This window comes from Simochromis diagramma, unplaced genomic scaffold (assembly GCF_900408965.1).
Source record: "Simochromis diagramma unplaced genomic scaffold, fSimDia1.1 OVJJ01000235.1, whole genome shotgun sequence".
NCBI lineage: Eukaryota > Metazoa > Chordata > Actinopteri > Cichliformes > Cichlidae > Simochromis > Simochromis diagramma.
In genome coordinates, this window is record NW_024386861.1 from 76,409 (window position 1) to 102,560 (window position 26,152).

General features: G+C 42.6%; 2 protein-coding genes across 33 annotated transcripts in view; one reads left to right on the top strand and one right to left on the bottom strand.

The window, feature by feature from the left end:
- Positions 1-4,420: 4,420 nt before the first annotated feature.
- On the bottom strand, positions 4,421-9,058 carry LOC120733232 (uncharacterized protein K02A2.6-like). The gene has a single exon (XM_040031264.1). The coding sequence runs from the start codon at positions 8,572-8,574 to the stop codon at positions 4,501-4,503; it is 4,074 nt and encodes a 1,357-aa protein (XP_039887198.1). The 5' UTR covers positions 8,575-9,058; the 3' UTR covers positions 4,421-4,500.
- A 1,700-nt stretch (positions 9,059-10,758) lies between these two features.
- LOC120733233 (NACHT, LRR and PYD domains-containing protein 14-like) overlaps positions 10,759-26,152 on the top strand; it is a 68,931-nt gene continuing 53,537 nt past the window's right edge. For 15 of the 32 annotated variants that reach the window (XM_040031266.1, XM_040031268.1, XM_040031278.1 and 12 more), the window contains exons 1-8: positions 10,949-12,212; positions 12,541-12,672; positions 14,437-14,568; positions 16,358-16,489; positions 16,793-16,927; positions 18,550-18,791; positions 18,896-20,681; positions 25,819-25,992. In XM_040031266.1, coding sequence (XP_039887200.1) covers positions 12,103-12,212; positions 12,541-12,672; positions 14,437-14,568; positions 16,358-16,489; positions 16,793-16,927; positions 18,550-18,791; positions 18,896-20,681; positions 25,819-25,992 — 2,843 coding nt within the window. In that variant the 5' untranslated portion in view covers positions 10,949-12,102. The other 17 variants (XM_040031294.1, XM_040031298.1, XM_040031296.1 and 14 more) reach the window with 13 other exon arrangements.

A 26,152-nucleotide genomic window follows, 5' to 3' on the forward strand; every position in this document is an offset into this window, starting at 1 on the left:
ACTTCAAAATTTTGTACATAAATTATATTTTAGACCCTGTACTTCTTACTTCGACTTGACTAAAAAGTCGAGTCAGTGCTTTTTAAACAGAGGTATCTAAACTGTAGTAAGGAACGTGTTTACTTGTGACACCTTTGGTTAGCGTCAACACTGTAAATTTCGTCACAAACAGATTTATATATTTATCAATACTTCTATTCGTCATTCTTTTCTGTACAGCTTTTTTATTGCCCAGATTTTAGTTAGCCTCTGTTCAATTGACTGTTATATGTCAATAGAAACATGTCTCACAAATTAAAGTGTCTTTTAAAATATTTGTGGGGTTTTTTTCAAGGATTTTCTTCCCAAATCTATTACATGCCAACTGTAAATTGTTATTTCTGCTAAAACCTTAACTTAAATGTGTATATGGTGTTTATCTGTTTCTCTCTCTGTTTTAGATGCACACATCAATCTGGAATTCGGGCTTAAAGCCAGAACTGCAGGAATGCAACACGTGTTGCAGAGGACTCTTTCACTGCCCTCTGTGCCCCACTTTCAGCCCTGCTGTCAGGGCAAAGATTGAGGAGCATCTAAGTGTGCATATAAAAAATGCTTTGCCTTTCAAAGGTATGTTTGTATTAAATATACTTTATAGTTATAAATATGCACTTTTTTAAGCACTTCTGCAGTATCTTTGTTGACTTAAAAGTTGCTGTTGATATTGTACAGTTCAGTGCATTCATCTGCAACAAAAATAGTGTTTTTATAAAATATATTTTTATTTACTTTTCACCACTTTTCTGACATAACTTTTGTGATCCATACCATTTAACTTTCATTATTGAGGTTGGCTTGGATGTTTTTGTTAACATGTACAATCTGATTGTTAGACAAATTGATTGCATTCTATACAACTACATTTAAATTACGTTTGTTTGTTTGTTTGTTTGTTTGCTTGTTTGTTTGTTTGTTTGTTGTTTGTTTGTTTGTTTGTTTGTTTGTTTGTTTGTTTTTTTTCTCTTACAGATAAAATGAGTGCCGGTGCAGGCTGCCTTGTAGGACAACAGGACACTTTCACTGCCCTGTCTGTAAGATTACAATCATACGGCGTGGGGATATGGCAAGGCATTTATTGTCTTGTCAGCATTCTTCAATGCCAAGTCAGCCACCATTATCAGGACTGCTCCCCGCTGAACTCTTCGAGGAGACCCGTCTCCCCCCCCCAAGGTTTTGTCTTCGGTATCTGAACCATTTTCTGAGTCTTTGTTAGAACATTCATAAGCTCTACCCTCTGTGTTCAATAAAACTGCAGCTGATGGAAAGTCCATGAAAATGACATGCCCTCACTGTGGCCTTACTCTTCGTAGCTCTGGCAAGCTATTTGCACACTGGAGAGAGGAAGCCAAAGCTGTGCTTGAAGGACAACACGTGCCCATTTTCAGACTGAAAAAGCGCAAGTTCCAGGAAGTCAGTCAGGTCAGTATTCACTTTAAACAGTAGTGTAATTACATGGTTAGTGACATTTGAATAACTGTTAAAAAACTGTTCTGCAACAGAGAAATAACTATGTTTTCATCCCCATTTGCCTGACACAGGAGCCAGCAGTTGTTGAAGATCTGCGTCCTGCTGTGCAGTGGGCTGTCCAAAATAAGGCACATGTAACAATGCCCAAATATCTGTCCTTAAATCAAGTGGACCAGCAGAGGGTCTTAAGAGACATGTCAGAGGAAGAAGACACTGGAGCAAGGGACTTGTTCCTCTTTGTTTTTCAGTTTGCAAAGGACATGGAGCTCTTTTGAAAGCATGTGCTGATGAGCAGGGGCTAAGGGTCAGTGCTATGACATGTAATGGACAAATGAAGGCACTGGCTGTGTTTGTTTGTTTGTTTGTTTAATATGTTGTTGTTGTTGTTGTTGTTGTTGTTGTTTTTTGTATAGTACAAAATTCCAATTAAACTTATTTCAAAATGTTGTTCACTTGATTCTGTGTCCATACTTATAATAAAGGATTACAGTGAAACAGCATTAAATGTAAATGTAACAGCATTTTTTTAAACTTGTAATTTCAAAATAAAAAGCTTATTGTTGATATTAACAGTAAAGAATTGTAATCAATAATATTTTTATACATTTTAAACATTAACACTCTGGGCTCTATCCTGGCCATCTGTGGACACTTCACTTATTCTTTTTTTGACTACTGCACTGCAGTGGACCAAAACAATGACACGGGTTTGATCTTAAGGATCTAATAGTTGTGTGTGTTGTGCATGACATTGCCACACAAATATGTATTTGCAAGATAGAGTAGAATAAATTATGACGCATGAAATATTACATAGGCTGCAGTGAATTTCTGTTGATACAGACTATTGAGCTTTGAGTTTCCCAGTCAAACTTAGCTTTGAAGCACATGCTAAAAACACTTTTACTCTTTTACATTTCATAACAAGACACCATAGCCAAAATATTAACAAAATATATATTATTAAAAAATTCAAAGCTGCAGCACATACAGCAACAAACACCGTTAGTAAATGTGTCCTGGAGTTTATGCAGGTGCAGAAAGTGCTGCTGCTGTAAGTCAGCCTAACAGCTTCCAGATCACTTATTTTTCTGGAAAGATGGTAGGAAAGGCATCACTGCTCATTTCTACAGTCTCCCAGATCTTGGAATACAATCCCTTTGTACCATGAAACCACTTCGCAGTACTAGGAGTCCACTAAAACCTATAAGAGAGTGATCCTGGAAGAAATGGGGCACACACTAGTGACCTCAACAATTGCAAGACAGCCTTTTCCCCGATGCTCAGATGGGGGGGAAAAGGAAGTTTCATGAAAACATTAGGACTTTATCACCGTTTTACCAGAAAAGTTAATGGTAATATATAACCTAACTGGCTATAAAGAGTAAAACATTTAGATACAATTTTGATGAAAAGGACTGGGGCTATTTTAAAGAGTCACGTCGGTAAAAGTAGAAAAATGTTTTAAGAAATATACATTTTATAGCATTTTGTGAACATACACAAAAAGTGGCCATTTTTGGCAACAAACAAGCTGAAAGAGTTGTATATTTTTGGCTCTCCTTGAACAAAAATAATAGAGCATAATAATCAATGTTGATGTTAATCAATTAGATGTCCCAGACTCTACTATTAATAATACAGCGGTGCCTCGTTTATCGCTGGTGTTACGTTCAAAAAATAACCCGCGGTAGGTGAAATCCATAGCCAACTTTATTTTTTACAATTATTACAGATGTTAAGACTGTAAAACCCCTCACTACATGCTTTATACACTTTTCTCAGACAGGCATGAACATTTTCACACTTTTCTCTTTGTTTAAACACTCTTAGAGTTCAAACCTTAGAAACACAAGTCCAGTGCAAAACGTTTTGTCGGCATTGTTGTGTTTGTTTGGGAGAAAACTTACAAACATACAGTACAGCACTTCAGAGTTACACTGCTAGCGATCGAAGATTTATGTCAATTCGACAAGCTAAACGCATTCTGTACTGTACAGCAGGAGTCCCCAAGCTTTTTGCACCACAGACCACTTTAATGTCAGACAATATTTTCAGGGAACGACCTTTAAGGTGTCGCGGATAAATACAACAAAAGAATAAAAAAAAGAAACTGTGGTATTTTGTAAATATAATAATAAACGTGACTTGAGCTGTGCGCCAACAACAATGACAGTGACATCCTCTGCTTCTTACGCTCTCTGGTCGCTATGGTAACGCGTAAATAGTTCTTTCAAAATAAGACACACAACTACAACCATACATTTCACACCGGAGGATCAACCCTCGCGGAACGGTACCAAAGGACCGCTCCTGTACAGGAGACACTGGACTAGATTGATTGACAATGGTCTACAGCAATCAGAACGCACAACACGATGTACTGTAAAAATAATAATAAATCAGCGAAACAGCAAGTGTCACTTTTGGCCACGAACAATTTAAGATGTTGCATCTTCAAAAAATAAAAATACAATAACTGAGCCTTACACCGGAGTATCGTTGCACTGGTTTACTGAACCTTACTTTCAGGGCATGTACAGAACATGAGCATCCATTTTCTACTGCCTCCTGCAGGACACACTCTTCTTCCACTTCCTTACACATTAATGTAACACAGAACTAATACTGCCTCTCCTGGCATTACCATTGTAACAACACATTCATTCTGTTTCTTTCAGAAGAATAACAGGAACTTAGGATGTAGGTATCTATGAATAATAACTATTATGTATACTCATATATTTATATAACCACTTATTTCTTGCGATACCACATCTCCTCCCCCCTTAAGTCAACAACTCCCTTGACTTACAAAATAACTGTTTATCTAAAGAATGCTTAACAAACAATCAACATGTAATTAAGGTAACCATACAACCATACAAACTGTACATAGGTTTCCATGTTTCTCTTTTTTTTTTCTAACTAGGAAGGTACGTCCTTCCTGTGAGATCAGAGCGCATTGTTGCTCTATTTCTGGAAGATCTCACACTACCTAACAAAGTCCTTTAAAGTCTCTGGTGGACGTCTCTCTCTCTGGGAACGTCGCAACACGGGTGTCCCTGAGGAGTCTCCAGGAGCTGGAGTCTCCGGAGCATAAGGCAACTCCATTGCCGGAGGTTGTGGCGATGTGTCCAACTCTGATGGCAAGCAGCACTCAGGCACTGATTCTTTGTCAAGCAATGGCTCCACCTCCCTGTCTGGCGTACTGGGAACAGTGTCAGCCACTCTTGCTCTCACCTGATCCACGTGCCGCTTCACAGTTTGACCTGATCCAATGGTAACAATGTAAGACACTGGACCCGATGCTCTCACAATGACTGCGGGAATCCACTTCGGGCCATAGGAGTAGTTTCTGATGAAGACCTTGTCTCCTGGTGTGAAACTTCTCAGTCTTTTCTTGGTGACATGATTTTCTTTCTGTTTCAATTGTTTGTGCTGCACTTTTGTTTTCACATCAGGCATGAGCAAGTCCAAAACTGATCTGAGTCTCCGTGACATCATCAACTCTGCAGGTGATAAACCAGTAGTGGCATGCGGTGTGATGCGATAACTGAACAGAAATCGGGACAGTCTGGTTTGCAAGGTATCACCTTTTACTTTCTTCATCCCCTCCTTAAAGGTCTGGACCGCCCTCTCAGCCAGCCCATTTGAAGAAGGGTGGAAAGGTGCTGATCTTACATGGTCAATTCCATTCTGCTTCATGAATGACTCAAATTCAGCACTTGTGAAACATGTTCCGTTGTCTGAAACTAACATTTTAGGTAGTCCAAACACACTGAAACTCTGGCGCAGTTTCTCTATAGTTACCTGTGATGTAGAGGATTTCACAGGGTAAATGTCCATCCACTTGGAATGAGCATCCACAATGATTAGAAACATCTCCCCGAGGAAAGGCCCTGCATAGTCCACATGGATTCTGGACCATGGTGACTCCGGCCACTCCCAAGGGTGTAATGGTGCAGTAGGTGGTGACTTGGAGTGTTTCTGACACTCCTCACATGCCTGCACTTCTCTTTCAATGTTCTCATCCATCCCTGGCCACCATACATACGACCTTGCCAAGCCTTTCATCTTCGACATGCCTGTATGAGTCTGGTGCAGGAGTTTCAATATTTTGTCTCGGCCTTTGGTGGGAATAATTACTCGGGCTCCCCAGAGCACGCAACCATCCCTCACACTCAGTTCCAGCTTTCTCTGTCGATACGGCTTTAAACAGGTGTCGGTCTCAGTTGGCCAGCCTTTTAAGGTGTACTCGTGGACTTGCGACAACAAGACATCCTTAGCTGTCCATCGTTTGATCTGTGCAGTGTCCACTAATGTGTCATCCAGTACATCCATCATCAAAACCTGCTCAGCCATCTCTTGCTCAGGTGCTGAGTCTGGTACCGGCAACCGGCTGAGCGCATCCGCGTTTTCATGATGTTTTCCTGGCTTGTACCTGATGTTGTACTCGTAAGCACTCAATGTCACGGCCCATCTTTGTACTCTTGGTGAGCCCATCTGAGGTATAGGCTTCTTTTCATTGAACAGTGAGATTAGGGGTTTATGATCTGTGTAAATCGTGAAAACTCGGCCATACAAGTGTTTGTGAAATTTCTTGATGCCAAATATCACAGCTAGACCTTCTTTGTCAAGCTGAGAATACTTTTTCTCAGCAGGAGAGAGTGTGCGTGACATGAACCCCAAAGGTCTCTCGCTTCCATCCTCCATCTTATGTGACAATACGGCGCCTACGCCGTATGGGGATGCATCACATGAGAGAACCAACTCACGGTCAGCAGAATAATGAACTAACACCTCTGTTGAGTTCAACAGGTTCTTAGATTTCTGGAATACTTCCTCTTGTCTCTTTTGCCATGTCCACCGTACCTCGTGTCTCAAAAGTTCATGCAAGGGTGCCAACAGGGTTGCCAGGTTTGGAAGGAATTTGTTGTAGTAATTTAGCAAACCTAAGTATGCTTTCAGTTCAGTGACATTTGTGGGGGTAGGTGCGTCCATGATTGCTTTAACTTTCTTTTCCACTGGGTGGAGCCCCTGGGCGTCCACTATGTGCCCCAAGTACTCCACTTTCTCTTGCATGAAGGCACACTTGCACCTCTTTAACCTCAACCCAGCTTCCTCCAACCGGGTCAACACCTCATCCAGGTTCTGTAGATGTCTTACTTCATCCACTCCAGTCACTAAGATGTCATCTAAATACACTGCTACATGAGGTATCCCCTTCAAAAGACTTTCCATGGTCCTCTGGAATATTGCTGGAGCAGAGGCCACTCCAAAAGGCAATCTGTTATACGTGAACAGCCCCCGAGATGTGTTTACTGTCACATACTTTTTCGATTCGTCATCCAAGAGGATTTGCTGGTAAGCGTGGCTCATGTCTAATTTTGAGAACTGCTTACCCCCGGACAGTGTGGCAAACAAGTCCTCCATTCTGGGTATGGGGTACTGCTCCAGTGAAGCCACGGTATTTACAGTAAGCTTGTAATCCCCACACAGTCTTATTGTCCCTGTGGGCTTCAGGAGTGGCACTACTGGTGCCGCCCATTCAGCATATTTCACTGGCGAGATGATGCCTTCTTTCAACAGTCGGTCTATTTCCTCGTCGACTTTTGCTCGCATAGCAAAGGGGACAGAACGCGGACGGAAGAAGCGTGGGGTGGCATCACTTTTCACATGAATAGCAGCTTTCATTCCTTTCAGGGTGCCCAACTCCTCTTTGAACACATTTTCATGTTTACTTAACACTTGCTGAAGTGTTTTCTCTGTTGTTTTGACTTGGTGCAGCTTCCTGTTGTTAGGACTGCTTTTCACTTCACCCCAGTCCAATTTAATTTCCTCGAGCCAAGCTCGACCTAGCAAGCTGGGGCCGTCGCCTTCGACCACCACCAGGGGCAGATGTTTTTTCTGCTGCTTGTATTTGACGCTGACTCGTGTTGCACCAATCACCTTAACAGGATCCCCTGTATAAGTTTCGAGCTTGATTTGGATGGGCTGCAGGCTGGGGGGCTTGCTGTCTTTCCCTGTTTCTCTGATTGTTGCTTCGTTCATGACTGTTAGGCAACATCCAGTGTCTATTTCAAAGTTCACCTTTTTCCCATCAATTTGCATATCCACAGTGTAGGGGTCTACTCTTCTTAAGTGTACCGCACTGCCACGCCCTAACTTGAACAGTTTTCTGTTGTGCCCTTGACTGCACTTGACACAGTTCAACATAAAAGAGTCATCTTCAGAGCTATCAGTTTTGTTGTTATCTGCTTTCTCGCCCACATTGTGAGTACTGTAGTGTGAACTCTGCTTTTTTTCTTTCTTTACATATGTCGATCTATACTTTTTCTGGTTCAGTTTAGTCTTGCTTCTACAAGCTCTAGCTATGTGTCCCACTTTACCACAAGCATGACATTTTTCTTGTTTGTACTTACAGTCTGCTGCTGTGTGCTTGGTTCCTTTGCAACGATAACACTCTTTATTTTCTGCTTTAAAGGTACGACTCTCCTGTTGTCCTCTAGTGAGACTGAAACATTTTGCTGACGCCCCTGAGGTCTGCAGATCCTGTGCATTTTTATTTGCAGTCTCCATGGCCACTGCAATTGACAGAGCTTTGTCAAAAGTGAGATCTATTTCTGACAAGAGACGTCTCTGAATTCGGTCATCCTTAATTCCGCAGACGATCCTATCTCTCAACATCTGTTGTAACGTGTTGCCATAGTTACAATCCTGTGCCAGGCGACGCAGCTCCGCTACATATTCCATGACGGTTTCATTCGGCTTGCGGGAGCGAGAGTCGAACTTGTACCTTTGCACAATTTCACTGGGCTTCGGATCGAAGTGATTTTTCATCAGAAGCACCAGCTCTTGGAAGGTTTTGTCTTTGGGCTTGGCCGGGCTGAGAAGGTTTCGTATCAAGCTGTACGTCGCTGCTCCGACGACACTTATTAATATCGCTCTTTGTTTCTCTGCATCGTCGATCCCGTTAGCTGCGAAAAACTGTTCGAGTATTTCCGTGTACTCATCCCAAGTCTGATTCTTTGGATCGAACGCTACTAGCGTGCCAATTGTAGCCATTTCCGCTTCGAGGTCACTGCCTTCTATTTCCAGCCGAAAACTTTTGCATTCTTTGAAAAGCTAGCCAAACCTGTAGCCGACTCCTTCACTTTATTTTCTTCTCTTTTCTTTCAGTCCGATCGCCCAAACTCCTCCCCCCTAAACGTCCTCGTCGCCAAAAAGATGTTGCATCTTCAAAAAATAAAAATACAATAACTGAGCCTTACACCGGAGTATCGTTGCACTGGTTTACTGAACTTTACTTTCAGGGCATGTACAGAACATGAGCATCCATTTTCTACTGCCTCCTGCAGGACACACTCTTCTTCCACTTCCTTACACATTAATGTAACACAGAACTAATACTGCCTCTCCTGGCATTACCATTGTAACAACACATTCATTCTGTTTCTTTCAGAAGAATAACAGGAACTTAGGATGTAGGTATCTATGAATAATAACTATTATGTATACTCATATATTTATATAACCACTTATTTCTTGCGATACCACAGTGAATTTTTTTTTGAACAAACCCAGAGTGTTAAAAAAAAACATCCCACTTAAAACCATTTTATAGTAACAAAAACGCAATTTAGTTTTCGCTGTCAAAGTCGATTTAACCGAAGTTACGTGTTTACGGCTAGTGTGGAGGTCACATGTTTCCGGTTACTGTGGAGGTCACGTGTTTCCGGTTACTGTGGCGCTCCACAGTGGCTGCAGCCAGGTGCTCTTGTGTGCAACAGAAGCAGAGGGAACATTTTACAAGATGATAAATGGCAGATTTAGGTGATTAAGGATTTGTTGACAAGATTAAAAGACACGTCCGTCAGAGTTCAACAACATTACAGTTTGATTAAATAAAACGTTTTTAGACTACACAAGGCTCATTTTCTCCTCTGATAGTAATCATATTAAACATGTCAAGAAAGAAAGAGTATAAAGAAAAATAGTAAATGTGTCTAATTAAACTCTTCCTGTGAGCCTTATATCATCCTTTAATATGTTCGGTGTTACAAACTTGAAGAAGCACAGAAAAGATCATCAGACATTCATCTAATCAGTTTTCAGCCTTCATTCATATTGAAAAGTTGAAATCTTCCCTGCTAGACCCAAGTGCAGCGTTTAACACCGTTGGCCAGAACATTTTATTACAGCTATTATTAAATGGAGAGTCCTCTTCACACACTGAGGTTAATTATGAAGCTCCACAGGCTTCTGTGCAAAGACCAGTTCTGTTTACATTATACGTGCTTTAGAAGACATAGCATACATTTTCACTGCTATGCATATGATACCCACTTTTATTGGTTAAACTGCCGGGATGTCTTAGACACATAATGAGCTTTAATTTTCTGCTTCTAAGTTCAGATAAACTGAGGTTATTGTAACGGGGCGTAAAAATCTTAGAAACACTGGCTAACAAGATCCTTACTCTGGATGGCATCGCCTTAAGCCGCCTGTTGCAGTCATTTGGCACATTATAAGTCAAATTGAAGCACACGATCCCAAAGCACAACATCAACATTTATTTATATACAAAAATAAAAATGCTTTTTACAGAAAAGAATTGTAACTTCACAATATTGCATTAAGATGAGCAGACAGATTTTAATCTCAGCATCGTGCACACAGATTTTTCAGGACACTGGAAGAGTTCCTGCCGTGGATTTAGATGTTAGTGTTGTGTGGATGATCCCATTCTGTGATCTTTGTGTTACTAACACTGATGCTTTTACACTTTAGGACCCTCGAGACCTCTGCTGCTCAGCCGTCCTGATCGCTGCCTCCACTTTAACCAGAGGCTGTAACCTCTGATCATTTCACCTGCACCGACAGTAAAACTCTTCTCCAGAACCAAACGTGCCATAAACCCGTCACAGCTTCATCATCAGCTCAGTCTCAGCAACATGCAGACGACCGAGCAGCAGAAACTCTGCAGGGAACGTCTGAAGTCTGTTCTTCAGTTTTCCCAGCTCACTGTTTATTGAACATGAGACAGAAAAATAACTTCACCTTTAATGTGAAACTTTTATCGCCTGTGACATGTTTGCAGGAAGTTTTCATGCTGTGATTTAGTGTCACAGCCATAAATATCACACAAGGTAAAAACTACAAGTCCCAGCATCCTCTGTGTTTAGGGAGGAGCAGTGAAAGTGAAAGTGTTGATCCTCCGTTCAGAGCAGCAGGAGGAAGAAGGTGGAGCTGAGGCAGCTGAGTGTTAACATGAATATGTTTCTTCTTATGACATAAAATAATTCCACGCTGTTCGTGTCTGTGGGTGAAACGTGAGGCCGCTCGGCTCCTCTGAGCGCTGGTTTCCTGTAAGTAGAGAGGAAGTGAGTTTAGCTGAGAGAGCAGGAGGAGAGTGAGAGCTGTGCTGAGGCAGGTGAGTGTTAACACCGCTCTGACATTACTGTGTCTCTGTGGCGGGAACAACAGGCTCCGTCAGTGGAGGCAAAAATAATCAGACTTTGGTTTTTCAAAGGAAACTACTTTATGTTGGGAGAAGCCGCGCGCTCATTGGATAACGACTTGTCAATATCAAGTTATTAGCCAATGAGCGCGCAGGTTCACAGTAAGACCCGCCCTTATCTCGACAAAAAAAAATGGCGACAGAAACTCATTTCAGGCTGACTTTAAACTGTTTGAGCCACTTCCTGTTCTCAGTCCCGGCGTCCTGATCACCGAGGTTTCTGTTGCTCTGATATCTGATATTGATTATATCGGTAAACAGGCTGTAGGCAGAAACATCAGGTCTGATCTGAAAATCCCTTCAGAAACAAACTTTAAGAGTTTTATGTCCGTGTGAGGCCGCACGCTGATTGGATAACCACCTGTCAGTCTCAGGATATTAGCCAATGAGCGCGCAGATTCACAGTAAGACCTTATCACAGCATTTTTTTAAACTAAAACATTGACAGTAAAACTGTAACGTGTCCTGTGATCTATAAACACTCTGTGATGAATAATCTGAAGTCATTTTGAGCCTGACAGTAGTTTCCTGTCACAGAGCAGAAGCTGCAGGCAGTTTTTGGCACCTTTATATTTTATTTATTCCAAAATAAATCAATAAAGGTAGAAAAGAACTCTCAGTGACATTAAAAATCTATTTTTAAAGACAGATGTGACCAAGTGCAACAAATATAAGATGAGATGTTTACAGATATTTGAAGTATTGATCATATGTAGAACACAGAGCAGGTCCAATAACAGAGTCATCCTGCTCACAAACAGCAGTTTGGTTTCATGAGCTCACTTCCTGCAGTGATCCTCAGCTTCTCTCCAAAGGAGCCGTAACATGTGGGCTCCTCACATGATGATGATCCCAAACACACTGAGTTCCTTCATCCACCTGATCATGTACTTATTAAATAATGTGATGGTTTTGGTGTTTTTTAAAGACTTTGAGCCTCTAAAATAACTGGTTTGGACTTTAGGGCCAAAGCTCCAACATTAGAAAGCCGTCAGTGTGATGCTTCCAGTACAACAGCACCTCTGAGTGTGTGTGTTTACCTCTCAGACTAACTCCACCCTGACATCAAGAAGATGGAGGAAGAGGACGGAGCAGCATCTGCAGCATCCAGCTGTGTGTCTGTGAGGAGTGACGGGGTTACACAAACACCTCCACCTTACAGTCATGGACCTGCAGCAACAATGTAAGAACACTACTAACTTTATTAGTCATTTCAACATAACCATGACAGAATCATTGATCTGTGATTGGTTCAAACTGTTTGATCTGAGTTTGATTTTTATTGACTTGTTTTCTTGCTAAGATCTGAACTCTGTAAGTTTAAGTGAAGTCAGTGCAGCAGAATCAGAGAGAAGAGCTGAGAACAAACTGAGTTCATTCAGAGACAGAAAAACTGGCTGATGATTGGCTGACCTGTCAGCGTTATGAGGCAGACACAATATCACAGAGTGATCAGCTGATCATATGGCTGTCAGAGAGAACTGATCAGTTATTGATGTTTGTGTTTGCAGAGGTCAGAGGTCACAGTCTCCAGTATCCAGCTGTGTGTCTGTGAGGAGTGACTGGTCCAAAGACAAACCTCCATATTTCAGTCATGAACCTGCACCAACAATGTTCTTCAATCATGGAGCTCAGCTGACCATGTAAGAGAGCTGCTGACTCAGAGTTCAAAGGTTGTTTCTATAAATGTTCTGCCAGTGACATCATAACTTAACCTAACACTGGTCTGTGTATGAAGTATCATTTAGTGGCCGTTGTTAAAGTTGTATAATGATGATGCTAGTTTGGGGTGTATTTTCCTGCTGATGCAAATGCATCTACTTTGCCCTTTGTCTGGTGCTTTGGACAAAGACGTCCAATGAAACTCAGAACAACACAGTTTGCACCACCAGCAGGCAGAGGAAGTGGCTGACATCCAGAAATCCTACCAGTGGCTGAACAAAGCTGGACTGAAAGACAGCACAGAGGCACTAATCATGGCAGCACAGGAACAAGCTCCGAGCACAAGACCCATAGAGCCCGGGGTTGTGTTGTATTAATAGTGACTTTGTTTCTTTGGACCAAAATCTTTAGTTTTTCAGTTCAGTTGCAACATTGACTAACACTAATGCAGGGGTCGGCAACCTGCGGCTCTTTAGTCCTTACAGTGCGGCTCCTCGTGGTTTGGGAAAATAAATTAGAGTATTTAGCTGAAGTGTATTTTATTTATGTTCTTTTTTAACTTGTAGTTCTAAATTGGAAGATTATTGTGATTTTGAAATATAAAAATAAAATTATATTTTTTATTTTTCATCGTTCAAATAAGCGTCACACTCGTGGAAGCCGGTGTACCCGCCGAAACGCCGTGCATTTATCGAGACTTTCAGCCCCAGGTAGGCCAATTATGGATCTTCGGATCCACATTATGTCAGCAGCTGTTCTCCACCGTGAACTATGTTAAAAACAAACACCGCTCACGCCTCACAGACGACAGCTTACAGTCCTGTAAAGATGAAAGTGACTTCGTACAGCCCCGACCTGCAGACGCTGTGCGCAGAGGTTCAGGAGCAGAAGTCCCGTTGTAAACATATCACGGCAGACCCGACGATGTTTGCATGAACACGCTTTTCACACACGGTTGCTGTACGCACACAGCCGGCTGTAGCTTTGCAGCTCACAGCCCGACACACACCAACACAACAGCACAGACGTTAAGGCGGCGAGGCGTGATTGCGGGTGCCGCTCAGGTGCGTCCGGCTCCCCTGCAGCGGCGCTGCAGACCACGCCCCGCCACACACATTAACCAGGTAAAATACATATTTAGGCAGAATTTTGCAAATATCTATTTTTCATCTTTCAGCAGCTTAGAGCTTTTTTTCCAATTACTTTTTAAAAGTCAGGTCAAGGCTCCAAAAGCCCAAAGGAGATATAAGGGTGGCGGCTCACAGCAGCTTTTGTTTGCTACATCATTTTAGTTCAGCTGGGTGTCTTTCCTTTGGTTATATTTCTTTAAGAGTTCAAATGTGTTCATTACATAAATAACATGTAATTTTCTCTGTAGCACTTCATGGATTTCATAAGCAACACACCTTAGTTGTTCACACAAAGCATAAAGGTAAAAACAGTATATACAGTGTTATCTTCATTCTAGATGTCACAAAGTATTTGTGGCTCCCAGTGTTTTCTTTTGCGTGGAAACTGGCTCCAAATGGCTCTTTGGGTCCTGAAGGTTGCTGACCTCTGACCTAATGGTATATTTGTTTTAGCTGCATCGTTCTATAAAAACATGAATCAAATCTGAGAAAAGTTTCCACCTGACCTGTTGAATGTTATTGAAGCCAGAAGTTTGCCTTCATACTGTGTTTCTTGCATGCCTTTTGTGGTGTACTAATTGATGTGAAATGAATGCAATGTGGTTGTGTTTGCAGAGGTCAGAGGTCACAGTCTCCAGTATCCAGCTGTGTGTCTGTGAGGAGTGACTCGTCCAAAAACAGACCTCCAGTCTTCAGTCATGAACCTGCAGCAACAATGTTCTTCAATCATGGAGCTCAGCTGACCATGTAAGAGAGCTGCTGACTCAGAGTTCAAAGGTTGTTTCTATAAATGTTCTGCCAGTGACATCATAACTTAACCTAACACTGGTCTGTGTATGAAGTATCATTTAGTGGCCGTTGTTAAAGTTGTATAATGATGATGCTAGTTTGGGGTGTATTTTCCTGCTGATGCAAATGCATCTACTTTGCCCTTTGTCTGGTGCTTTGGACAAAGACGTCCAATGAAACTCAGAACAACACAGTTTGCACCACCAGCAGGCAGAGGAAGTGGCTGACATCCAGAAATCCTACCAGTGGCTGAACAAAGCTGGACTGAAAGACAGCACAGAGGCACTAATCATGGCAGCACAGGAACGAGCTCCGAGCACAAGACCCATAGAGCCCGGGGTCTACATGGCTCTTTTTGGGGGGGTTGTGTTGTATTAATAGTGACTTTGTTTCTTTGGACCAAAATATTTTGTTTTTCAGTTCAGTTGCAACATTGACTAACACTAATGCAGGGGTCGGCAACCTGCGGCTCTTTAGTCCTTACAGTGCGGCTCCTCGTGGTTTGGGAAAATAAATGAGAGTATTTAGCTGAAGTGTATTTTATTTATGTTCTTTCTTAACTTGTAGTTCTAAATTGGAAGATTATTGTGATATTGAAATATAAAAATAAAATTATATTTTTTATTTTTTCATCGCTCAAATAAGCGTCACACTCGTGGAAGCCGGTGTACCCGCCGAAACGCCGTGCATTTATCGAGACTTTCAGCCCCAGGTAGGCCAATTATGGATCTTCGGATCCACATTATGTCAGCAGCTGTTCTCCACCGTGAACTATGTTAAAAACAAACAGCGCTCACGCCTCACAGACGACAGCTTACAGTCCTGTAAAGATGAAAGTGACTTCGTACAGCCCCGACCTGCAGACGCTGTGCGCAGAGGTTCAGGAGCAGAAGTCCCGTTGTAAACATATCACGGCAGACCCGACGATGTTTGCATGAACACGCTTTTCACACACGGTTGCTGTTCGCACACAGCCGGCTGTAGCTTTGCAGCTCACAGCCCGACACACACCAACACAACAGCACAGACGTTAAGGCGGCGAGGCGTGATTGCGGGTGCCGCTCAGGTGCGTCCGCCTCCCCTGCAGCGGCGCTGCAGACCACGCCCCGCCACACACATTAACCAGGTAAAATACATATTTAGGCAGAATTTTGCAAATATCTATTTTTCATCTTTCAGCAGCATAGAGCTTTTTTTCCAATTGTTTTTTAAAAGTCAGGTCAAGGCTCCAAAAGCCCAAAGGAGATATAAGGGTGGCGGCTCACAGCAGCTTTTGTTTGCTACATCATTTTAGTTCAGCTGGGTGTCTTTCCTTTGGTTATATTTCTTTAAGAGTTCAAATGTGTTCATTACATAAATAACATGTAATTTTCTCTGTAGCACTTCATGGATTTCATAAGCAACACACCTTAGTTGTTCACACAAAGCATAAAGGTAAAAACAGTATATACAGTGTTATCTTCATTCTAGATGTCACAAAGTATTTGTGGCTCCCAGTGTTTTCTTTTGCGTGGAAACTGGCTCCAAATGGCTCTTTGGGTCCTGAAGGTTGCTGACCTCTGACCTAATGGTATATTTGTTTTAGCTGCATCGTTCTATAAAAACATGAATCAAATCTGAGAAAAGTTTCCACCTGACCTGTTGAATGTTATTGAAGCCAGAAGTTTGCCTTCATACTGTGTTTCTTGCATGCCTTTTGTGGTGTACTAATTGATGTGAAATGAATGCAATGTGGTTGTGTTTGCAGAGGTCAGAGGTCACAGTCTCCAGCATCCAGCTGTGTGTCTGTGAGGAGTGACTGGTCCAAAGAAAAACCTCCAGTCTTCAGTCATGAACCTGCAGCAACAGTGAACTTCAATCATGGAGCTCAGCTGACCATGTAAGAGAGCTGCTGACTCAGAGTTCAAAGGTTGTTTCTATAAATGTTCTACCAGTGACATCATAAATGATTCCTAATGGTGGTCCGGGTACGATAATGCTAGTATCAATCGTAGTAGTAATGCAATCCAAGGTAATGATTTCTTCTCTGTTGCTGTGAACGTCTCTGCAGCCGTCTGTACTCTAATCTGAGACAACTATTACTGACAGAAACCATCACATCATCCAGTTTGTGTGTTTGCAGCTGCTTAAAAGATTTTAAACAGATTAATCAGTAATTTATGTGATGTGTTTGTGTTTGCAGAGGTCAGAGGTCACAGTCTCCAGTATCCAGCTGTGTGTCTGTGAGGAGTGACTGGTCCAAAGACATATTTCCTCCAGTCTTCAGTCATGAACCTGCAGCAACAATGTTCTTCAATCATGGAGCTCAGCTGACCATGTAAGAGAGCTGCTGACTCATTTACGGGTGTTTGAAATTCTGTGACCACTTTGTAATTTTAGTTTATATTTTAAAGTGTTTTTATTTGTAGTTGCCTGTATTTTTATTACACTGTGTGTAACGTGGTGGTTTGTGCTGTTTGGGATTGTTTTGGTGTATTTGTGTCAGAACATCAGATAAATGATTTCATCACATTTTAAAAGAAAGTATCAGGATAATAATCTGAACTGAGTCATCAGAAATAGAAAGATGGTCTCAACAGGCCACTGAGCTGATCTCCAAAGAAATGCAGAAGATTGAAGAGTCCGAGGCTGTTTATTTGTCACAGGCATCGTCATACACGTACAACACAGTGAAATGTGCTGAGCTGCTCCTGTGACTGGACAAAACATTAGAAACAATCATTAAATGAAATAATGAAACATTGTGCAGATGTAATGTTAAAGTGCTTTGTGCCACATTAGCACAGCATGTACTGACAGAGCAGTGCAAGCAGAACAAAGCAAATGAGCAAAGTGATGTAAACAGAGTAACTGAACAGAGTGAGCAGAGTAATATCAGCAGTAATGAAGCAGCAGGATCAGTGTAGCAGCGTGTGACGTCATAATGAATCAGGTATGATCTGAAATATGACAGTGAGACAAGAACATGATGTAAGGTCCTGTTTAAACCCTGATGGTGATGCTATGAGGGGAGCATGTTCTGATTTAGGACTTGGATGGTCTGAGGATAGAAGCTCCTCTCTGTTTGTGTCCTGATGGTGCAGAAGCTTCTGCCTGATTGTAGAAGGAGCTGAAGCCAGCATCATCCCAGAGGTGAAGCTCCTCTGTGTGCAGACCTGAGGTCAGATTCCTCCAGGCTGATGTTCAGGATCTGCAGAAACGTGTGGTTGTAGTTATTGCTGCACTGTGTGCTGACAGCAGATACTCAGAACAAAGCGCTGCACACGTGTTCTTTACAAACATCTGTACATAGAAAATATGGATCATGGCAGTGAATGAACACGTTTCTGTCATTTGTTTCATTGGCTTCTTTTTTCTGCCTGTGTTCATGTGATTAATGTCTAACACATAAACAGGTTTGTAATCAAACATCACATCATCAGGGAGGCATCATGAAACAAAGTTACTGCTGGAGGCTGAACTCAATTTGGTGGCAATGTTCAAAAATATCACTCAGATCATTTCAAAGCTTTTAGTTCTTCTTCTTCACTTCTGTAAAATAATAGAAAGGAAATCAGAACCCAGAAGTTCACTTCCTGATGACTGAACTCTTTCAAAATAAAGCTGAAAGCTCTGAATGTGACACCGCTGTTCCACCACAGTTTTTAGAGGAGGTCAAAGGTCAGTTGAAAGTGATGGATCCCAAACTTCCAGTACATCCAGTGAAGGACATAATCAGCTGTGTGATGAAGGCTTTTACTGTGGAGTTTGTAGGCTGATCACTCTGTGTTTAATAAGACAGGCAGGAACAGCAAAGGAAACTTGGATTCTGAACTCAAACACAAGTTTCTCCACTTTGACTTTTCTCTGTGACCATCAGAGCTTCTGCACAGTGTCATCAAATCTGGATGTTTGTCACTGACAGTCAATGATTTTAGTGATAAAGAAATGTGTTCACAGAGGGAGGAAGAGGAAGAGGAGTGGTGTCTGTGAGGAGGATCAGCTGTCCTGCTGTGCTTTGTGTCAGGACGTCCTGAAGGATCCAGTCTCTACCAGCTGTGGACACTGGTTCTGCAGACAGTGCATCTCCTCATACTGGGACCAGTCTGCTTCATCAGGAGACTGGTCCTGTCCCCAGTGTGGAGAAAGATCCAGAAGCAGAGCTGGACTGCAGACAGCCAGTCAGAGCAGCTGTGTACAAAGTAAGACTGAACATCTGTCTGCTGATGGACTCATTTCTGAAAACTGGACTTCTTGTTGTTGTTCAGACATTGAAGAGTTTTCTTTCTGTTTTTCTTTCTTTCAGCAGATGTTGGTCTGCAGGAGGTTTTAGATGAACATAAGATCAGTCTGAGGAGGAGATGTGAACGTGTGACTGAAGGAAGTGATGAAACAGGAAGTAGAACCCTCCTCAACAGGATCTACACTGAGCTCTACATCACAGAGGGACAGAGTGAAGAGGTTCATAGCCAACATGAGGTGAGGCAGCTGGAGACAGCTTCCAAGATGGACGCCCTCCATGACACTCCAATCAGGTGCCAGGACATCTTTAAAGCCTTACCTGACCAACAGAGACCCATCAGAGTGGTTCTGACCAACGGCGTGGCTGGTGTTGGAAAAACCTTCTCAGTGCAGAAGTTCACTCTGGACTGGGCAGAGGGCTTGGAGAACCAACATGTCAGTGTGGTGGTTCTGCTTTCATTCAGGGAGCTGAACCTGATCAGAGATGAGCAGTACAGTCTTCTGGAGCTGCTCCATGTTTTCCATCCAACACTACAGAAGGTCACAGCAGAGAAGCTGGCTGTCTCTCAGCTTTTGTTCATCTTTGACGGCCTGGATGAAAGCAGACTTTCATTGGATTTCACCAACAGGAAGCTGCTGTCTGATGTCACACAGAAGTCATCAGTCAGCCAGCTGCTGACAAACCTCATCCAGGGGAATCTGCTTCCCTCGGCTCTCGTCTGGATAACTTCCCGACCTGCAGCGGCCAATCAGATCCCTCCTACATGTGTTGACAGGCTAACAGAAGTACGAGGCTTCACTGACGCCCAGAAGGAGGAGTACTTCAGGAGGAGATTCAGTGATGAAGAGCTGTCCAGCAGAATCATCTCCCACATGAAGACATCCAGGAGCCTCCACATCATGTGTAGTATCCCAGTCTTCTGCTGGATCACTGCTACAGTTCTGGAGCACATGTTGACTACAGAGCAGAGAGGAGAGCTGCCCAAGACCCTGACTGACATGTACTCACACTTCCTGCTGGTTCAGACAAAGAGGAAGAAGAACAAGTACCACGAGGGACATGAGACGAGTCCACAGGAGCTGACGGAGGCTGACAGGGAAGTTCTTCTGAAGCTGGGGAGGCTGGCGTTTGAACATCTGGAGAAAGGAAACATCATGTTCTACCAAGAAGACCTGGAGCAGTGTGGTCTGGATGTGACAGAGGCCTCGGTGTACTCAGGAGTTTGTACTGAGATCTTCAAAAGAGAGTGTGTGATCTTCCAGAAACCAGTCTACTGCTTTGTTCATCTGAGCATCCAGGAGTTTCTGGCTGCAGTCTACATGTTCCACTGTTTCACCAACAGGAAGTCAGAGGTGCTGAAGGACTTCCTGGGAAAAAAATACAGAGAGTCCTCTCTGGATGATTTTTTGATGGAAACACTAATAAAATCCTTCAGGAGTAAAAATGGTCGTCTGGACCTGTTTGTCCGCTTCCTTCATGGCCTCTGTCTGGAGTCCAACCAGAGACTCTTAGGAGGTCTGCTGGGTCAGACAGAGAACAGTCCAGAAACCATCCAGAGAGTCATCAAGAATCTAAAAGAAAGGAAGACAAAATCCTCTCCTGACAGAAGCATCAACATCTTCCACTGTCTGATGGAGATGAACGACATCTTATTATCTCAGGAGATCCAAGAGTTCCTGAAGTCAGAGAACAAATCAAAGAAACTCTCTGAGATCCACTGCTCAGCTCTGGCCTTCATGCTGCAGATGTCAGAGGAGGTTCTGGATGAGTTTGACCTGCAGAAGTACAACACAACAGCAGAGGGACGACGTCGACTGATTGCAGCTGTGAGGAACTTCAGAAAGGCTCGGTGAGTCCAGATGTGATCATTAATATTATCAATTAGTGATAGTTTAGTTACTCAGTCACACAGTAATAAATTCTGATTTATTTTGTGTTCACAGTGAAGAGTTGTTTTCATGCTTTTAAAAAGGTTTTTTTTTTTTTATCAGAACAGTACGTTTGTATTATTCTGGCAGAGACCTTGGTAGGAGAGAGCACCTTCACATGTATGTGGGTGTGTAACTGTGAGTTTTTAGTCTTACGCTGAGTTTGCAGTCTGACATGTTTTATCTGCGTGCTGTTTCCACTCGGTCGTGTTAACACGGTGCAGCAGACAGTAATGAGACTGTTGCTCATGTCTGTGCTGCTGTTGGTCTGTTAGCATTGCTCCTTAGGCGAGAAGACTGAGGTGAGACACTTTACAAAGAACGTGTTTGTAGTAAAGTGAAACTGTGTGAAACAGTGAAGATGGTCCAAAGCAGCCTCTGTTTGTGCTTCTAGTCACTGCTCTTTCTGTCTGATGTTATTGTCTTTATCTGGGCTCTGATTGCACTTTCTTAATTTTTCCAACTAATTATTGAACGTGTGAACAATCACAGCATCATCATCATCTTTGGTGGTTGGTGACGTGTAGCAGCAGTGAGTGGGCCAGAGTGATTTGTGTGTTTGTTTTTCTTAAAGTGGATTGTTGAGTCATTCTGGCTCGTTTTGGCTTCACAGCCATCCTCCTCACCTGGATGCTGACTTGCCACTTAGTGAGAGCTCTGTGGAGATCTTCAGGTTCTCCAGTATAGTCGAGAGTCACTTTTATTCTTTTGGGACCCGAAGCTGGAGATGTGGAGCTCACGGCGGCCTTACTTGCCGAGTTTTTCAGCGTGACTTTCTCCACGGTGAACAGGTTTACCGTGGAGCACAAGAAAGCTGACCTTATTGCTCCGATGGAAACGGAGTAAGGCCGAGTTTTAGGACCACAGTAAGAAAAATATTCCCGATCATCTTAAGATAAAGTCGAGGTTAAAGTCAAATTTGTATTTGGAGAAAAAAGTTGAAATGTGGAGATTTGATGTTTCAAGACAAACTGCCAGGTTTGCTGTCCCCTCTACAAAACGCTTTGTTTAGATGAGTTAGTGAAACAAAGTGATCCACCGTCTTATGATAATGATAATAACTTTATTTATAAAGCGCTTTCAAACAAAGTGCTGAACCAATATTTCATCATCCAGTTTTGCAGCATCCATCCTCTTTATTGTACGAAGGTGGAACCATCGATAACCTCGCATCCGTCCATTACAAGACATTTGATTTTGTACAAATCTTCCAGATTTGTGTTTTTCAGCTTTCTGCACCATCCTTTCAGCATCTTTATACTTTTCACCACACTGTGTTTATCTAACACATGGATGTGTAACAGGAATCATTTCCCTTCTTTAGCTAACACCACTGCTGAACTTTCACTGACTCAGAGAGTACAGCAGCTGTGGCACTTTGTCCTGAAACAGCAAATCTCCACATTTCTTCATTTTCACCTTTAATGTTGAAATTAAGGACATTATTTTTTCCATAATGTGGTATGGGCCTTCTGTATAACAGAGACCCAGCAGTAACTAGTGAAGTAGAGCTGGGCGATATATCGAGTTTTTAAAAAATATCGATATATTTTTATACGAGATATAAGATGTGACCATATCCTTTATATCGATATAGCTTATGTTACGTTATAATTATACTTGCGGAGCCGCAAGTTTGCCTTTCTTTCGTCCACTTTCGTCTTTACGCAACGTTACTCGGCCTCGCCTCTCCTTGACTGAACACAACTCCCCCTCCTCCCCCATCGCTTCACCTGCAGGAAGCGACAAGATGAACACGGCAAATCTCCGTTAACGAATTACTGCGCATCGCCCCGTGCGTGGGGCTGGACGGCGTCAACGTGTTAGCTAGCTAACCACGCTAACAAGCTAACCACGCTAACGCCATGCAGCCCAGAGGTGCTGCACGGACTAAAATCCTTTCATTTTCTCAAAAGTTGACAGCGTGCCTTATGTATAAATTCTGGTTGTGCTTGATGGCCGCGAACCGATTTTATGTGGAACACGGCGCTCAGCAATCTGTCAAAAAATGTTTTAGTACGACTTTGCTCAGCTACGGAGCTGCACCGCTTGATGGATTGTCGGAGCATTACGGCTGAGCCTCGCGGAGTGATACGTACTGTGCTTCAACGTAATATTACCCTACTGTGTATAAGGACCATAAATGGCACCTGTTAAGAGACGTGGTTGCGAAGCGGATTTCAAACTCCAGGCTGTCAGTCACGCAGTAGAAGTTGGGAACAGAGCAGCTGTGAAATCTGTGCTCGTCTTTTACTTTACATTTTGACTGCACATTTGTGAGCTTTTTGTTATGCACAAAAACAACATTGTTTTCTTTTATTTATGGAGCATTATTATTTAATAAATGCTCATAATTTATTTTTGAGTAAATTTTATGTACATCTGCTCTATGTTAATAAAAGTGCCTGTGTGACATCTGGGACACAGCTTTGACTAAGAACTCTCTTTTTGTTCTTACTTTATGGCTTTAAAAAAAGATATATCGAGATATATATCTTATATCGCCATCCAGCTAAAAAATATCGAGATATGAATTTTGGGTCATATCGCCCAGCCCTATAGTGAAGCCCAGTGTGAGGGTCTCTGTCTTTAAAATAAAGAGAGCTGGTGATAAAGTGGTGGTGAGGGAATCACCGCTGAGGTTGAACTTCGATCCGCCTCCCTGCATCCTTTTTACTTACCAAGAGAGTTTCCACAGATCCTTGTTACTGATGTGTACGTTCAACTGAGGGCGAATGTGGAAGTCGCCACTCAGACCACAGTAACGTCACACCACACGCTCCCAGTTTATTTTGTCATTTTAATCAATGTGCAGTTGGGAGGTCGCTCGCTGACGTTTGTTATAGCTCCATCAAGGAACCTAATAAATCTTTCTGTAGAGCTCTCTGTGGCATGTTTGACTGAAATGTGTTTTATTTGGTTCCCATCATGAAATCTGTCTTAAAGAGAACTAAACCTCAGTGCTGGTTCTAGATTAGATTAGATAGAACTTTATTAATCCCTCGGGTGGGTTCCTCTGGGAAATTCGATTTCCAAAAAAGCACAGCACCGACAGAAGTTACAGAGTTATACACACACACACACATATATATAAATACAGAGACAATATAAATAAAATATACGAAGGGGATAAATATAATAAATAGGAATAAAAATAAAAATACAAGTGAATTGCACATTTCAAGTATTGAGTCTATTGCACCGTTGACTATTTACAAAAGTATTGCACAAAAGGTATTGCACAGTGAGGTGAAGAGGCACTACAGCTTAGTTGTTCCCCCCTCCTTTGTCCTCCTGTTTCCCCTCCCTCTCCCCTCCAGAGAGGAGTTAAACAGTCTGATGGCGTGTGGGACAAAGGAGTTTTTAAGTCTGTTAGTTCTTGTCTTGGGGAGAAGCAACCTGTCACTGAACAGACTCTTCTGGTTGTTTATGGCCGTGTGCAGAGGATGCCCAGCATTGTCCATAATGTCCAGCAGTTTCTTTAATGTCCTTTTCTCTGCCACTGTCACCAGAGTGTCCAGCTTCGTGCCGACCACTGATCAGTTTCTCCAGCCTGGATGAGTCCTTCTTTGCTGTGCTGCTCCCCCAGCACACCACAGCATAGAAAAGTACTCCAGCAACCACTGACTGGTAAAACATCCTCAGGAGCTTCCTGCAGATGTTAAAAGACCTCAGCCTCCTGAGGAAGTACAGTCGGCTTTGGGCTTTTTTATACAGGTGCTCTGTGTTGCATGACCAGTCCAGTTTATTGTCCACCCACAGCCCGAGGTACTTGTACTTGTTGACCACCTCCACCTCCTGCTGTGGTCAGCGAGTCCATCCAGACCCTTCAAGACTGTTTTTCTTGGACTGATTAGGACTTATTTGAAAATGCTTGCTGTGACTTGGATACGTTTACAGACTATGACAGCGAATATTCATTTTTGTGAGGACCTCAAAATCCCAAGGAGGGTAATTTGTATATGTCCAAATGATAAGCTTTGAAAAATGTTATTAATTATTAATGCCTGAGCTTCAGAGTTCCTCAGATTTGGGAGGAATCTATTATTGTGTCTAAATCTATAAATAATTTTGGCCTGTTGCTTGTTTTGTAATCAAAACCTGAGAAACTTTTGTGTGCCAAAAACAGGACGTCCTCCTATTGGCTTATAGAACATCCAGGGGTGTGTGCACTGTGCTCCACATAGTTATGAAGATCTTGATTAACCACATTAGCTTCACATTAGTAACTTTGTTCTCGACAGCTCAGCCATCTTCAGAACCTGCCCAGGAATTGAACTGCACATGTGCACTGGCTCCAGACGTGCGGTTGTCCTGCATAGTCAGTGGTGTCAGTAGATCATTAAGTAAAATAATATGTAACTAGATTCCTTTGAAAGAGCAACCATGGACGACAAAGCTGGGCGGAGTCTGCTCTAAGACACCAAATGAGCAAATGTTTGCTGACCTGTATCAGTGATCACCTTTTTGTTGGCCTGGTCCCCCAGTCCTCCCACTCCCCCTGGTCCTCGGTGGATGCTGTCACTTCCTCTGACACTGGCTCACCATTTATGTTGTGTCAAAAATCATTTCTGCTCCGTTTGGTGACAGTCAGCAGATTTTTCCTGTGTGTGGACGTGAACAGTCGTACCTGACAGCAGCAGGTAGCAAACAGAGATCATCTTTCCAGCTGGAACTCTTCACTGAGCTGAGCTCATTCAAAATGTTCTGGATTCAAGACAGGAAACAGTCCAAATGTGTGTCTTCACTCTGACTCTGGATCAGATCTCAGTGACAGACTGTGGACATTATGGAAGCCTAAATGTGACGCCATCTTCCTCCTTCATCTGCAGATTAAAGCCAAACAAAGATTCTCATTAAAAGTCTGCAGGTCTGAGAGAGACTCAATCGTTGTGTCATGTCAAACACAGTAAAAGGAGCTGAAGCACAGATGTGAAGAGCAGATGTTCATCAGATTATGACCTCACTCTGTTTTGTCTTCATATACATTCAGTCTGTGTTTATAATGCAGACTTTCTGCTTTTATAATAACATATTTTATATTTTCTGTAATCTCAGACTGGCTGACTGTGGACTCTCAGGGACTCACTGTGAAGTTGTGGCCTCGGCCCTGAAGTCCATCCCCTCCCATCTGACAGAGCTGGACATGAGTGAGAACAAGCTGCAGGATTCAGCAGTGAAGCTTCTGTGTGCTGGACTGGAGAGTCCAAACTGTCGACTGGAGACTCTGAGGTGAGTTCACTGACTGCAGCTGTTGTTGTTTTTCTATATTTCAGGCTGCAGAGACTTTGAGCTTGTGTGGAAACAGAGAGAGAGAAAAGAAAGACATGAATGTCAAAGCTAATAAAGGTGAAGTTAGGAGCTGTGACGATGTTCATGTATCAGAAGCTGA